At 43.6% G+C, this 15,890-nt stretch overlaps 2 protein-coding genes across 2 annotated transcripts in view; one reads left to right on the top strand and one right to left on the bottom strand.

Annotated features, from left to right (window-relative positions):
• Positions 1–7,607, bottom strand: part of LOC115460021 (oocyte zinc finger protein XlCOF6-like) — a 30,308-nt gene extending 22,701 nt beyond the window's left edge. Inside the window, exon 1 of the mRNA XM_030189880.1 lies at positions 7,519–7,607. Within this exon, the coding sequence (XP_030045740.1) occupies positions 7,519–7,545 (27 nt within the window). The 5' untranslated portion in view covers positions 7,546–7,607. The remainder of the gene's footprint in view (positions 1–7,518) is intronic.
• Positions 7,608–11,736: 4,129 nt separating this feature from the next.
• LOC115462146 (gastrula zinc finger protein XlCGF57.1-like) overlaps positions 11,737–15,890 on the top strand; it is a 30,084-nt gene continuing 25,930 nt past the window's right edge. The window contains exon 1 of the mRNA XM_030192191.1: positions 11,737–11,923. Within this exon, the coding sequence (XP_030048051.1) occupies positions 11,900–11,923 (24 nt within the window). The 5' untranslated portion in view covers positions 11,737–11,899. The remainder of the gene's footprint in view (positions 11,924–15,890) is intronic.

Below are 15,890 nucleotides of genomic sequence, written 5' to 3'. Positions count from 1 at the left end.
AGTTACGGATCAAGAAAGGGATCTGGGTGTCGTCGTCGATGATACGCTGAAACCTTCTGCTCAGTGTGCTGCTGCGGCTAGGAAAGCGAATAGAATGTTGGGTGTTATTAGGAAGGGTATGGAGTCCAGGTGTGCGGATGTTATAATGCCGTTGTATCGCTCCATGGTGCGACCGCAGCTGGAGTATTGTGTTCAGTACTGGTCTCCGTATCTCAAAAAAGATATAGTAGAATTGGAAAAGGTACAGCGAAGGGCGACGAAAATGATAGTGGGGATGGGACGACTTTCCTATGAAGAGAGGCTGAGAAGGCTAGGGCTTTTCAGCTTGGAGAAGAGACGGCTGAGGGGAGATATGATAGAAGTGTATAAAATAATGAGTGGAATGGATCGGGTGGATGTGAAGCGACTGTTCACGCTATCCAAAAATACTAGGACTAGAGGGCATGAGTTGAAGCTACAGTGTGGTAAATTTAAAACGAATCGGAGAAAATTTTTCTTCACCCAACGTGTAATTAGACTCTGGAATTCATTGCCGGAGAACGTGGTACGGGCGGTTAGCTTGACGGAGTTTAAAAAGGGGTTAGATAGATTCCTAAAGGACAAGTCCATAGACCGCTATTAAATGGACTGGAAAAATTCCTCATTTTTAGGTATAACTTGTCTGGAATGTTTTTACGTTTGGGGAGCGTGCCAGGTGCCCTTGACCTGGATTGGCCACTGTCGGTGACAGGATGCTGGGCTAGATGGACCTTTGGTCTTTCCCAGTATGGCACTACTTATGTACTTATGTACTTATGAATTCAGCAAGGGTCTGAGGAGATAATGAAGGGGGAGTTGGGGGAGGGGGCACCTTGAGGAGAGAGTTCAATGTGGTGAAGAGAAGTCGAGGATTAGAGCCAAGAGAGTTGGTCAGTTGGATATAATAATCCTGTTTGGCACGTAAAAGAGCAGATTGGAAGGAGGTCAGCATGAACTTAAAGTGTAAGAAATCAGCAAGGGCCCGAGATTTCCGCCAGAGGCGTTCGGCGGAGCGGGTACAGGAACGTAGGTAGCGGATATTAGAAGTCAGCCAAGGTTGGGGTTTTGTACGCCTTACAGGGCGGGTCATCAAAGGTGCAAGAGTGTCTAAGGCAGAGGATAGAGTATTGTTGTAAGAAGAAACAGCCTCGTTGACAGACGTGGATGGTGCCACAGTAGAGAGGAGGTTTGAAACATGGGAGGATAGAGATGAAGGGTCAATGTCGTGAAGATTCCTAGATAAATTAGATAGGATAGGACAGGACTGGGAGGGAGGAGATTTAAGTGTGAAAGTTATAAGATGGTGATCAGAGAGGGGAAGATCGGAGGCAAGGAAACTAGAGGGTGAACAGTTGGAGGAGAAGATGAGATCAAGACAGTGACCATTTTGATGAGTGGGGGAGGTGGAGCATAGTTGGAGATTAAAGGACGACGTTAAAGCGAGTAACTTGGAAATATAAGAGTTGGAAGGATCATTAGCAGGAATATTAAAGTCACCAAGGATGAGAGAGGGGGAGGAAGGATCATGGAAGAAGGCAAGCCAGGCATCAAAGTCACTGAGAAAGGATGAAAGGGACTTATCAGGGGGACGATAAATGACCGCTATTCGAAGAGGCAGAGGAGAGAAAAGGCGGATAGAGTGGACTTCAAAGGAGGAAAAACAGTGAGATTGAGGTGGAAGAAGGGGTTGAAATCTGGAGGAGGGAGAGAGAAGTAGTCCAACACCGCCCCCACGGCCAGCAGAGCGAGGAGTATGTGAAAATAGATAACCGCCATGGCACAGGGCTGCGACTGAAGCAGAGTCATCAGGGCAGAGCCAGGTTTCTGTTATGGCGAGCAGATGCTCAGACATGATAAAGCCCAGTGAGCGCAAAGAAATGTTAAACAGCAATGGGGAAAGTGGCGACACTTGAGACCAAAAAAACCCAAAAAAGCCGAAGTACCCCCTTTGCAAAAACCAACCAAGGAGATACAGGGAAATACCAGAGAAGTACCAACCAAGAAATATTAATTAAAAGTCATAAAAAGTCAGTCCATAGAGATCTATAAAATCTATTAAAAAAAGTAATATCAAGACTCTATGCAGTCCTGCGTTTCGGCATGCAGTGCGCCTGCCTCAGGAGTCTCAACTTCAACTGGACTTGTAAATCTCTTGCATTGTTTAGAAACAGATATAAACGCAACACCATCAAACAACCAACCACAATATGGGCTGTGACGATGCCACTGTGTAAGACTCTGGTGAGACCTCATTTAGAATACTGGAGACCTCACCTTCAAAAAGATAAACACAGGATGGAGTCAATCCAGAAGGTGCCTATTAAAATGGTAAGTGCTCTTCATCATAAAGTGTACGGAGGCAGGCTTAAAGATCTCAGTATGTCTAGTTTGGAAGAAAGGAGACATTTAAACACCTACAGGATGTGAGTCTCAATTGAAAGGAAGCTTTGGAGTGAGGGGCCATAGGATGAAGGGGAAAGGGGAACTGCCTCCTGGTGGAAGTAGTTGAAACAAAAACTGTATATGAATTAAAGAAAGCTTGGGACAAGTATATAGGATGTGAAAAAACAGTGGGTTTTAAGCCTGTAAATACATGAATTATTTCTCAAAGTGTATTTCCCCAAGTCCATTTAGTAGTGGTTTATGGACTTGTCCTTTAGGAAACCGTCTAGCCCCTTTTTAAACTCTGGTAAGCTAACCGCCTCCACCACATTCTCCGGCAACGAATTCCAGAGTTTAATTATGCGTTGGGTGAAGAAATATTTTCTCCAATTTGTTTTAAATTTACTACACTGTAGTTTCATCGCATGCCCCCTAGTCCTAGTATTTTTGGAAAGCGTGAACAGACGCTTCACATCCACCTGTTCCACTCCACTCATTATTTTATATATCTCTATCATGTCTCCCCTCAGCCGTCTCTTCTCCAAACTGAAAAGCCCTAGCTTCCTTAGTCTTTCTTCATAGGGAAGTCGTCCCATTCCCGCTATCATTTTAGTCACCCTTCGCTGCACCTTTTCCAATTCTACTATATCTTTCTTGAGATGCAGCGACCAGAATTGAACACAATACTCAAGGTGCGGTCGCACCATGGAGCGATACAACGGCATTATAACATCCTCACACCTGTTTTCCATACCTTTCCTAATAATACCCAACATTCTATTCGCTTTCTTAGCCGCAGCAGCACACTGAGCAGAAGGTTTCAGTGTGTTATCGACGACGACACCCAGATCCCTTTCTTGGTCCGTAACTCCTAACGTGGAACCTTGCATGACGTAGCTATAATTCGGGTTCTTTTTTCCCACATGCATCACCTTGCACTCGCTCACATTAAACGTCATCTGCCAGTTAGCCGCCCAGTCTCCCAGTCTCGTAAGGTCCTTCTGTAATTTTTCACAATCCTGTCACGAGGATAACTTTGGGTCATCAGCAAATTTAATTACCTCGCTAGTTACTCCCATCTCTAAATCATTTATAAATATATTGATCTGACCCAGTATGGCTATTCTTATGATTACTATGATTTTATTGTGTTTTTAAGTGATTATTTATGTTTTGACCTCTTCCCCCCCCCCCCCCCCCCCCCCGCATTCTTCGGAGCAGTTTACTGTGATTCCTTTTAACTACCAGGTTTAATGTGTGTCCCGACTTGACTCAGTCCACAATGCTGAAATACACAGATATTCAAAACAGATAATTGGACTCCTGAGGGAGACATCTTTGTTGCTGAAACATGGTCTGTGTCGAGTCCACGGTATCTGGCTTTTTAATAAATTTCCTACAGTCAAACTCCAGAGACTCTTTGTGTTTGGTTGGCCTACATCCCTTCCCTACTCGACCTTGACCCCTTTTATGTGATATCTGATTATGTTCTATTTTATAGTATTTTAGGCCCCTGATGCGGCCCAGAAGGGCGAAGCTTAGCAGTTTTCACCCCTCCACTGCTGCTGTAAAATAAAATTGTTTTCTTTGGACTAGGTTTTTCTTTTTGTTCTTTACCTCGCCATACACACTCCCATATTGATTTCTTTTTAACCTCAAATTTATTAGATGCAAAAATATTACCTATTACTGGGTCTGATCACGCTCCCATTGAACTGAAATTAGAACTTTCCTCCACAGGCAAAAGTCGATCACAATGGCGGACTCAACCCTATCCTCTTAAATAAGGATGGTTTCCAAGGTTTAATTAAAAATGCTATACAAGATTATTTCATAATAAAATTGGAGATACCTGCCTCTCTGTCTGGTGGGATGCTTTCAAAGGTTTCAATTTGTGGATCCATTATTAGCTTCTGTATAGGATGGCAAAGAAAACAACTTGCTGCCTTATCCAATTTAGATTTGGAAATGAAAGCCCTGGAATCTCAATATCCTCATAAAAGTAGTTATGCCACTTTCAGCAGATCATATGCGATTGGCAAAGAATATAATTCAATATGTGCAAAACAAGCTGGACAACCTAATGCTTCCTCGTTATTATACTGAGTAAAATAAAACAAGGCACTTTTAGGCCTCATCTTAAAGGTACCAAACGTAGAGCAACTTCGCTGAAAGACCCTTTACAAGGTGTAGTCACCAATGATGATGATACTGTCAATCTCTTCAAAAAATGTTATCAGTTTTTATATTCATCAGAGACTAATGCTTCCGATAAAGACGTTGATCCCCTTCTTTTCACAGTTTTCCCATTCAACTTTAATGGAGTCTTAAATTAAATCACCTGACTCTACAAGAAAATCAAGACAGCCATTAAGGGGGAGATTCTATATATGGTGCCTAAAAAAAATCCTATCTAATAATTTGCAGCTCTGCACATCCGTCTGGATGCCTGGGTTCGTAACACAGTTCCCACTGGTCCGCTCTGGGGATGCATACCATGATAGAAATGAACCTCACTTCGAATCCAGGGTATGTGGCATATTTATTTAGGTCATTTATACCCCGCCTTTTGCCGCAGTTTAGCAGCCCCAAAGTGGATCTCAACCTCTCAAATTTAATGCTAAGGTTTGCCATAGAACCTGCATCATTCCCTTTGGAGTTTGTAAGATACAACACGTACAGGCACCTATCCAAGTGGGCTTTGAAATTCTTTTTGATCAAGCCTTTAGCGGCCAAAACGATGGGAAATATTTCTGTATCTCCGTGTAGTGTGCTATCCATCACTATAAATAAAAGGTTTTAATAAAAAAAAAATAAAAAACCTTGCTCTCACCCCTCTACTCCCAAACTGCTGATATTCTCTCTTTCAAATCCCCCTGGCTGATCCTCCTCTGAAGTCAGACTCCTCTTGGAAACTTCCCCACCCAACTGCTCACCTCCACCATTTCCCTGATGGTAAGGGGGGGGGGGGAGATTAGAGGAGAGCAGAGCTGTGGAGTTGGTACACAGTAAGTGACAGCAGATAAAGACTTGACTTGTCCATCTAGTCTGCCTGTCACACTCATTATCAATCCATGATTAAATAAACAATGAATGTGATGCAAAATACTTAGTCACAGTGGGGGGTTTTGGCATTTCTGGGACAGACAGTAAAAGTTCACCCTGCCCTGTCCTTACTAAAGTTGCTGTTGAAGCCCTTTCCAATCTGTCCTAAACCAGTTTGCCATATACGGGACACAGACTGTACAAGTCTGCTCCGGCACTGGCTCTAGTTCATCACAGCCGGAGTTGCCATCTAAGTGCCACCGCACACATGCAGCCATTTAAGTTTTGGGTTTTTTTTTTTTAATACCATCTATTTCTAATTAGAGATCACTAAACCTTCAACTCCCACTACTCTATTTTTCTACTGTCCGACTCCAACTGATATTAGGCTTTACATTTTTCCGGATCTAAAGTACTGGTAAATATAACTTACTAGTAAAAAAGGCCCGTTTCTGTAGGCAAGGAAACGGGCCTTAGGCAGGCAATTCCCCCCCCCCCCCCCGTGCTACGGCCCCCTCGAACCCCCCCTTCCGTGAACCTGTCGTTCCCCCCCCCCCCCCCGTGCGAGCGAAAACTGCCGCCACCGTGTTCTTCCCTTCCCGTAGGTTCTTCAATCATCTTTGTCTGGAAGTTCCTCTGTGTGCGTCTGACGTCAGACGCACGGAGTTAAACTTTCTGAGAAGATGATTGAGGGACCCACCCGAAGGTAGTGCACAACAGCGGCGGGAGGGGGGGGGTGCGGTTTTCGGCGTTCCGGGGGGGGATCGACAGGTTCACGGGAGGGGGTGGGTTTCGAGGGGGCCGTAGCGTGGGGGGGGGGGGGTGACAGCTGATTCCAAGGCAGTAGGAGGAGTAGGGAAACACGCGCACTCCTCCCCTTGCCTTGGAATCAGCTGTGTTGACGTCAGTGATGTCCGTGCGTGTCTGCCTTGCAGACCACTTGCAGCCAGGGAGCCACGGTCCCAAGCATAGAACGTTGGAGGTGAGAATTATTACATAGGATATCTGTCAGTACTTTAGATCCAGGACATAGAGAGAGCTCTGACTTAAGAGAAAGATAAATGGATAATTTTACCATATATTATAAATGTTGTAAGTTGCTATTTTGAAGCTGGAGTCGGAGTTGGTACATTTTTAACCGACTCTGACTCCACAGCCCTGGAGGAGAGCAGACTGTCCTCTGTTTTCTGGCACAGCACAAAAGCAACAGTAATACCCTTAACAACTGTACTCCACTGGTTGTTTGCAAAATATCTTATTATCTATTTTAATCTGTTTAATTATCAAAACATCTCCATGCTATAGACTAAAACCCACTTCAGGTTTTGCAAAAAAATCACATTTACCACGAAAGCAGCCAGAGAGAGAGAGAAGAGGGAACACGGAAGTGAGAACAGGAAGTAACTTCAATTCTACAGCAGAACAGGCAAAATTGGCCTTTGTCTCGCTGCTAAATGTGTCTCACAGGCAACATCTTAAACAAAGACAAGGGAGAGGCTGTTAGGGGAGGGGAACAAACAAAAAAAGAAGCAGAACTTTCTTTTCTGGAGCCCCAGGACTGGATTGAGCAAGTGCCAGGCTCATTTCTTCTGCTGCTTGTGGATCAGAGGCTGCCTGGCATTGCATCCCACCTCCTGCCACTCTCCTACCTGCTGAGTTCAAAGCCCTGCAGCCATTCTGCCCTGGCTCCCTCTTTGCTGGCTCAGGAGCAGCAGCCCTGTGAAGGGAGGGGAACCAGGAAGAAGAACTTTCTTTTCTGGAGCCCCAGGACTGCATTGAGCAAGTGCCAGGCTCATTTCTTCTGCTGCTTGTGGATCAGAGATTGCCTGGCATTGCATCCCACCTCCTGCCACTCTCCTACCTGCTGAGTTCAAAGCCCTGCAGCCATTCTGCCCTGGCTCCCTCTTTGCTGGCTCAGGAGCAGCAGCCCTGTGAAGGGAGGGGAACCAGGAAGAAGAACTTTCTTTTCTGGAGCCCCAGGACTGCATTGAGCAAATGCCAGGCTCATTTCTTCTGCTGCTTGTGGATCAGAGGCTGCCTGGCATTGCATCCCACCTCCTGCCACTCTCCTACCTGCTGAGCACAAAGCCCTGCAGCCATTCTCCTGCCCTTCTCCACTGCACCAGCTCTGCTTCTGACTGATGATTTCCTCCTTCCCTTGCGTCAGGAGACACTTGGAGAGGAAGAAGATGGAGCTCAAACTCCTCCTCTTCCCGCACCTAGAAGCATTCTGACCAATCAGTGACAAGGGAGTTAAAACTCCTCCTCCCCCGGGAAAATGCTGACCAATCGGGATGCTTCTGTTCCCCTTCCGCCCCCAAGGCATCTTAACCTCCTTGACTCTGCCCAGTCAGCGCTGAAGGAGTACAAGCCAAGGAGGTTGAATAGACAGGAGACCGAGTGACGTCAAAACGCTGACACCAATTAGGACACTCTCGGTTTCCCCTTCCCCCCGCGCAGCCGTCATCGCCGTACTCTCAAAACAAAGCAAGCAAACCTATGAGCTACTGCATCCCCGTTGTCGCTCTTTATTGTTGGTTTGTATTTTATTTGTATTTTAATCTCACTTATATTTTCAAACATGCCGGCTTGTGCAGCATACACGGCCCATCTCTTCTCCCTTGCTTTTGGTGCCTAACTACCTTCCCATTCCTGATACCTACACTGACTACATAGTTTTTACCTTTAGATTAGAGGAGTGTGGTAGGCCACTCTTAAAGTTATCAATAGAAATCAAACAAAATAAAACATGGAAAAGAAAATAAGATGATACCTTTTTTATTGGACATAACTTAATACATTTCTTGATTAGCTTTCGAAGGTTGCCCTTCTTCCTCAGATCGGAAATAAGCAAATGTGCTAGCTGACAGTGTATATAAGTGAAAACATTCAAGCATTACTATGACAGTAAAATAGATACCATTGGAGATTCTACATGGAATGTTGCTACTATTGGAGATTCTACATGGAATGTTGCTATTCCACTAGCAACATTCCATGTAGAAGGCTGCGCAGGCTTCTGTTTCTGTGAGTCTGACGTCCTGCACGTATGTGCAGGACGTCAGACTCACAGAAGCAGACGCCTGCGCGGCCACATTGGTGATCTGCAAGGGCCGACTTCTACATGGAATGCTGCTAGTGGAATAGCAACATTCCATGTAGAATCTATAGAAATCAAACAAAATAAAACATGGAAAAGAAAATAAGATGATACCTTTTTTATTGGACATAACAGCTTTCGAAGGTTGCCCTTCTTCGTCAGATCGGAAATAAGCAAATGTGCTAGCTGACAGTGTATATAAGTGAAAACATTCAAGCATTACTATGACAGTCTGACAGGGTGGGAGGATGGGGGTGGGTAGGAAGTATGCATGGGGACATCAAAGCATATCATTGATATTCTAACAGGATTCTAACTTTAAAACCATACAAGATCTTTGAAGTCAGAATGATTGAATATTTTAACACCCAACAGAAAGGACTTAACAAGGACCTGGGGTTCCTAGCCCATTATAAACCATAAAGCTGTATGTCTCTGTTGATCACCCTCCCCTCACCTATCCACACCCATCCTGTTAGAATATCAATGATATGCTTTGATGTCCCCATGCATACCTCCTACCCACCCCCATCCTCCCACCCTGTCAGACTGTCATAGTAATGCTTGAATGTTTTCACTTATATACACTGTCAGCTAGCACATTTGCTTATTTCCGATCTGAGGAAGAAGGGCAACCTTCGAAAGCTAATCAAGAAATGTATTAAGTTATGTCCAATAAAAAAGGTATCATCTTATTTTCTTTTCCATGTTTTATTTTGTTTGATTTCTATAGATTCTACATGGAATGTTGCTATTCCACTAGCAACATTCCATGTAGAAGTCGGCCCTTGTAGATCACCAATTTGGCCGCGCAGGCTTCTGCTTCTGTGAGTCTGACGTCCTGCACATACGTGCAGGACGTCAGACTCACAGAAACAGAAGCCTGCGCAGCCTTCTACATGGAATGTTGCTAGTGGAATAGCAACATTCCATGTAGAATCTCCAATAGTAGCAACATTCCATGTAGAATCTCCAATAGTATCTATTTTACTGTCATAGTAATGCTTGAATGTTTTCACTTATATACACTGTCAGCTAGCACATTTGCTTATTTCCGATCTGAGGAAGAAGGGCAACCTTCGAAAGCTAATCAAGAAATGTATTAAGTTATGTCCAATAAAAAAGGTATCATCTTATTTTCTTTTCCATGTTTTATTTTGTTTGATTTCTATAGATTCTACATGGAATGTTGCTATTCCACTAGCAACATTCCATGTAGAAGTCGGCCCTTGTAGATCACCAATTTGGCCGCGCAGGCTTCTGCTTCTGTGAGTCTGACGTCCTGCACGTACTCATAGAAACAGAAGCCTGCGCAGCCTTCTACATGGAATGTTGCTACTGGAATAGCAACATTCCATGTAGAATGTCCAATAGTAGCAACATTCCACGTAGAATCTCCAATGGTATCTATTTTACTGTCATAGTAATGCTTGAATGTTTTCACTTATATACACTGTCAGCTAGCACATTTGCTTATTTCCGATCTGAGGAAGAAGGGCAACCTTCAAAAGCTAATCAAGAAATGTATTAAGTTATGTCCAATAAAAAAGGTATCATCTTATTTTCTTTTCCATGTTTTATTTTGTTTGATTTCTATTGATTACCTTTAGATTGTAAGCTCTCTTGAGCAGGGACTGTCCTTCTCCATGTTTAAACTTGTACAGCGCTGCGTAACCCTGGCAGCGCTATAGAAATGCTAAGTAGTAGTAGTAGTATAATAACGGAATAACTTTTCATAGTAATTTGTTATAAATCGTAATCATTGTGTCTTTGGAGGGGCTAGTTATAGGGACACCCTAGCACGTGTTATATTCGTGCAGAGATTTTTTTTTCTCCTGATAAAACATCATCATGTTATGAGAATCAGGTGCTCAACATTCAGAGTTTCTATCTATTTATTTATGACATTTATTATACCCCACATTAAACATGAATTACTATTGAAACCTGGGAGCATTTTAAATCTTTTTTTTTTTTTTTTTCTGTGCCTAGATCAGAAGAAAAAGATGGTATGTGGGAACTGGCTCCTCTTGTAGATTGGAGGAGTAGCCTAGTGGTTAATGCAGCGGACTCTGATCCTGGGGAACTGGGTTTGATTCCCACTACAGCTCCTTGTGACTCTGGCAAGTCACTTAACCCTCCATTGTTCCATTCCCTATCTCTATTAATACTTTATTAAGTGTATTTTTATAATATAGAGACAGGGAATGGAACAATGGAGGGTTAAGTGACTTGCCCCCCAGAGTCACACAGCGCTACAGTGGGAACAGTGGCATAGCCACAGGTGGGCCTGGGTGGGCTCAGGCCCACCTAACAGTAGCACATGTTTAGGTAGCTGGTGGGGATCCCAAGCTCCACCAGCTGAAAACTTCCCCCTGATGCTAACAAAAATGCTGCTCTCCATGATACTGGCAACTGCATATGCTCAGTTTTCAGCACATGCCTACTGCAGACTGCCAAGGTGGAGAGAAGCATTTTCCCACCAGCTGAGATATTTTTTGGGTGGGAGGGGGAGAACACTTGGTGCCCACCCACGTCTTGCCTAGGTCCACCCAAAATCTACTGTCTGGCTACGCCCCTGATGTGGGAATCAAATAAATAAATAAATCTTTATAACACCAGTTTTCCCAAGGCAGATTACAACAGTTAAGATGAACCCATCTGGAAACAGGATATCCTCGCTGAAATCTGGCCATCTGTATTGTATAGAAGAACGGTGAAGAAAAATGAGCACAAACTACAAAGTTTATAATTGCTGTTTCTACCAGTTACAATAACTTTTGAAGCTGTTTTAGTGATATTCAATTGCTATTTCTTTCCTCCTCCACCTTTTAAGGCACAGCCTATCCAACTGAAACAGTTTTAGCCTTGTTACAGATAGACTAGCGCTATAGAAATGATTTATAGTAGTAGTAACGGGGATGCAGCAGCTCATAGGTTTGCTTGCTTTGTTTTGAGTGAATGGCAATGACGGCTGCGCGGGGGAGTGGAAACAGAGATTAACCAAATTGGCTTCCTTGTTTACAGTGGACTAGATAGGCTCATTTCCACTCCTGTCTACTACAAGCAAGTTCCTGTGTCTCTCAGCAAGCTCAGGTGACCCAAACAGGTCGGCTCCTCTATGACGTCATCAGTCTGTGCCCAACAGGAGGTGGAGTCTTTTTTTTCTTTTTCTTTCATCCATCCTTTTATTTGCATATCAACCAGAAATCTCCAGCCACAGATCTCAGCTTTTATTCTTCTTTCACCTCCCCCCAGCACTGTACAGGACAGAATCTCAGATACTTCCCTGCAGCCAGAATAAGAGTCTCTAATTCATTTCTAACCCTGTAAACAACAAAAGCCAAGAAGAAAATGCCTGCTGGAGCTTCTGCTCAGGTAGGGGATTGCCCCCAACTTCCTGCTCTCTGCAAACACTGTTGTAGCTTTATAATCTGGGATTCTGTAGAGTTAGGATTTTTCCCAGGCGGACATGCAGTTCAGGAATAGAACTTTGGGATCCTCCTGAGGGGAAAGAGAGAGAGTATGTGTGAGGTGTCATGTGGGGATACAGAATATAGAAAGCAGAAGGTTGTTTAGAGCAGTGGTTCCCGAACTTTCATCCTGGAGGCACCCCGGCCAGTCAGGTTTTCAGGATATCCGCAATTAATATTCATGAGAGAGATCTGCATGCACTGCCTCCACTGCATGCAAATCTATCTCATGAATATTCGTTATGGATATCCTGAAAACCTGACTGGCCGGGGTGCCTCCAGGATGAAAGTTCGGGAACCACTCTTCACCTGTATCTTCATTTCTTTCTACGTTGTAGGTTCTCTTTAAACTCACTCCCTCTCCCCTATCCAGGTGTGTCCTCACGTTCTTCAGCCAGGAACTGACTTAAACTGTGGCCGCTGCTCTTCTGTGCTGGGGGTAGGCCATTTCTTTCCTTGCCACAGGGCTTGGGATCCCTGCAGCACACTGAGCACATAGCAGTAATCGCCATCATAAAAGGGCCATTTCTTCCTACCATCCTACATGCATGCAGTGCTTTCCACTGTGGATATGCAAAGCATTTGAGGGGAGAGGGCTATCCTATAAAGCAGTGCTTCTGAACCCAGGTTTTCAGGATATATTCATAATGAATATGGATGAAATAGATTTGCATGCACTGTCTCCTTGATATTGTATTGTTATTATTTATTATTAGGATGTATTTACCACCTTTTCGAAGGAATTAACTCAAGGCGGTGTACAGTAAGAATGGATCACACATGAGCAATAGACAATTACAGCAGTAAAAAATATTCAAAAAACAATACAAAGTATGACGTGGAGGGGCATAATCGAACGAAAACGTCTATCTCCATGGGCGTTTATCTCCGAGAACGGGTCCGTGAAGGGGCGGACCGAACCGTATTTTCGAAAAAAATAGACATCCATGTTTTATTCGACAATTTGTGAGCTGGGCGTTTTTGTTTTTCAGCGATAATGGAAAATGAAAGCGCCCAGCTCAAAAACGAATAAATCCAAGGCATTTGTTCGTGGGAGGGGCCAGGAGTCGTAGTGCACTGGTCCCCCTCACATGCCAGGACACCAACCGGGCACCCTAGGGGGCACTTTTACAAAAACAAAAAAAAAGGTAAAAGAGCTCCCAGGTGCATAGCACCCTTCCCTTGTGTGTTGAGCCCCCCAAATTCCCCTCAAAACCCACTGCCCACAAGTCTACACCATTACTATAGCCCTAAGGGGTGAAGGGGGGCACCTACATGTGGGTACAGTGGGTTTGGGACGACTAATAAGCATTAAGCAGCACAATTGTAACAGGTAGGGGGGGATGGGCCTGGGTCCACCTGCCTGAAGTCCACTGCACCCCCTAACAACTGCTCCAGGGACCTGCATACTGCTGCCAGGGAGGTGGGTATGACATTTGATGGTGAAAATAAAAAGTTGTGAAACATCATTTTTTTTGTGGTGGGAGGGGGTTAGTGACCACTGGGGGAGTCAGGGGAGGTCATCCCCGATTCCCTCTGGTGGTAATCTGGTCATTTAGGGCACTTTTTGGGGCCTTATTCGTGAAAAAACAGGGTCCAGGAAAAGTGCCCTAAATTCTAGCTACAAACGCATACTTTTTTTCCATTATCGGCGAAAGGCGCCCATCTCTGTTCGGGTGATAACCATGCCCCAGTCCCGCCTTCACCACGCCTCCGACACGCCCCCGTCAACTTTGTACGCTTCCGCGACGGAGTGCAGTTGAAAACGTCCAAGTTCGGCTTTCGATTATACCGCGTTATTCGTTTTTGTGAGATAAACGTCCATCTCCCGATTTAGGTCGGAACTTGGGCGTTTTTTCTCGTTCGATTATAAGCAGGATAGTATACTACTTGCAATGTCAACACAATACGTAATAGAACATTTGAATTGAAAGTGAAGAGTAAAGCAAAGATGGAACATATAGATGGGTAAGAGAGTAAGAAGAGTTCGAAAGTAAGGAGACTGATTTAAAGAAAGTTGCACATGAGGTAAGAGAGATGGTTAAATATGATCTCAGCTAGGGTAGGAGTGGATAAACATTGAATAAGTTAACATTCAGATCCAAGGACAGCAATCTTCTTCTTTACTACTACCACTTATCATTTCTATAGCGCTACTAGACGTACGCAGCGCTGTCCGCCTCAGCGTTCAGTATCAAAGAAACACTCGGGGGTCTTTTACTAAGCCACAATTATTTAGGATTTGATATATAACTCTATCTCGTGCATATTCATTGTGGATATCCTGAAAACCTGATAGGACAAGGTGTACTTCGAGGACTGGGTTGAGAAGCACTGCTTTGAAGGACCATAGGTGATAGTGTTCCTTTTACAGTGCTAGGCAATGTGCCTAAGATTTAGGGACAATCACTTATGTCAGTTATAGAACTGATGTAAATGTTAGTGTAGCAGGAATACGCATAACTTACAGAATTTACCCTAAAGTTATGCGCTAGGATGCTGCACCTTAAGCACGAATTCTGTGCATAATTGCTGTTACAGAATGCTAGTGTAAATCGGCATTTATATGCTAACATTTAAGCATGGCCCCTTAATCCACGTCAATGGTCGGTGTAAATTTTCACGACTAAATTTGTGCGTGTAACCGACACGATTGCTAGAAGCTTAGCTTGTAAATGTTTGGTCACCACATCTCAAAAAAGATATAACAGAATTAGAAAAGGTACAGTGAAGGGCGACCAAAATGATAGGAGGGGATGGGACAACTTCCCTATGAGGAAAGGCTAAAGCAGCTGGGGCTCTTCAGCTTGGAGGAGAGACGGCTGAGGGGAGATATAAAATACTGTGTGGAGTGGAACGGGTAGACATGAATCGATTGTTTACTCTTTCCAAAAGTACTAGGACTAGGGGGCATGCAATGAAGTTACTAAGTAGTAAATTTAAAACAAATCAGAGAGAATGTTTCTTCACTCATAAGTACATAAGTATTGCCATACCGGGAAAGACCAAAGGTCCATCGAGCCCAGCATCCTGTTTCCAACAGTGGCCAATCCAGGTCACAAATACCCGGCAAGATCCCCAAAAAGTACAAAACATTTTATACTGCTTATCCCAGAAATAGTGGATTTTCCCCAAGTCCATTTAATAACGGTCTATGGACTTTTCCTTTAGGAAGCTGTCCAAACCTTTTTTAAACTCTGCTAAGCTAACCGCCTTTACCACATTCTCTGGCATTTATATTATGTATGTAGTGCCTGTATTCCTTTTTTTTTTTTTTTTTTTAAATGAAGGTCTTTATTTTTAAGTTAAACAGTCAAATGTTGCAGAACAACTCAGAGCTGCAAAAGTACAATCAACAAGCAATGATTTACACCTTAGAAAGATATCATATGAAGCAGTGCTCTACAATTAAACAATAAATACTCTATATTTACCTTAGCAATATGAACCTTCAGTTTTAATGTTTTACAATACAAGTTTTAAAGTGTTCCCCTCCACCTTAACAAATGCTAACCTCTTCCCCCCCCCCCTAAGTATAATTCCAATGTTCTATATCTGAAGCACAATGCACTGTTAAAATGAACAGGAGGAAATATTTTTGTACTCAGCGAATAATTAAGCTCTGGAACTTGTTGCCGGAGGATGTGGTAACAGTGGTTAGTGTATCCGGGTTTAAAAGAAGTTTGGACAAGTTCCTGGAGGAAAAGTCCATGGTCTGTTATTGAAATGAACATAGGGAAAGCCACTGCTTGCCCTGGGATTGGTAACGTGGAATGGTGCTATTAATTGTGCTTCTTCAACTGGGCAACCAAGACTAAATATCTCATACAAATTAACTAGTTACAGGTAATCAATGTATTAATTATTAATTT

Source organism: Microcaecilia unicolor, chromosome 1 (assembly GCF_901765095.1).
Source record: "Microcaecilia unicolor chromosome 1, aMicUni1.1, whole genome shotgun sequence".
In the NCBI taxonomy this organism is placed as follows: domain Eukaryota; kingdom Metazoa; phylum Chordata; class Amphibia; order Gymnophiona; family Siphonopidae; genus Microcaecilia; species Microcaecilia unicolor.
Note: the sequence above shows the minus strand (reverse complement) of the source record. Positions and strands in the feature narration are given on the sequence as shown.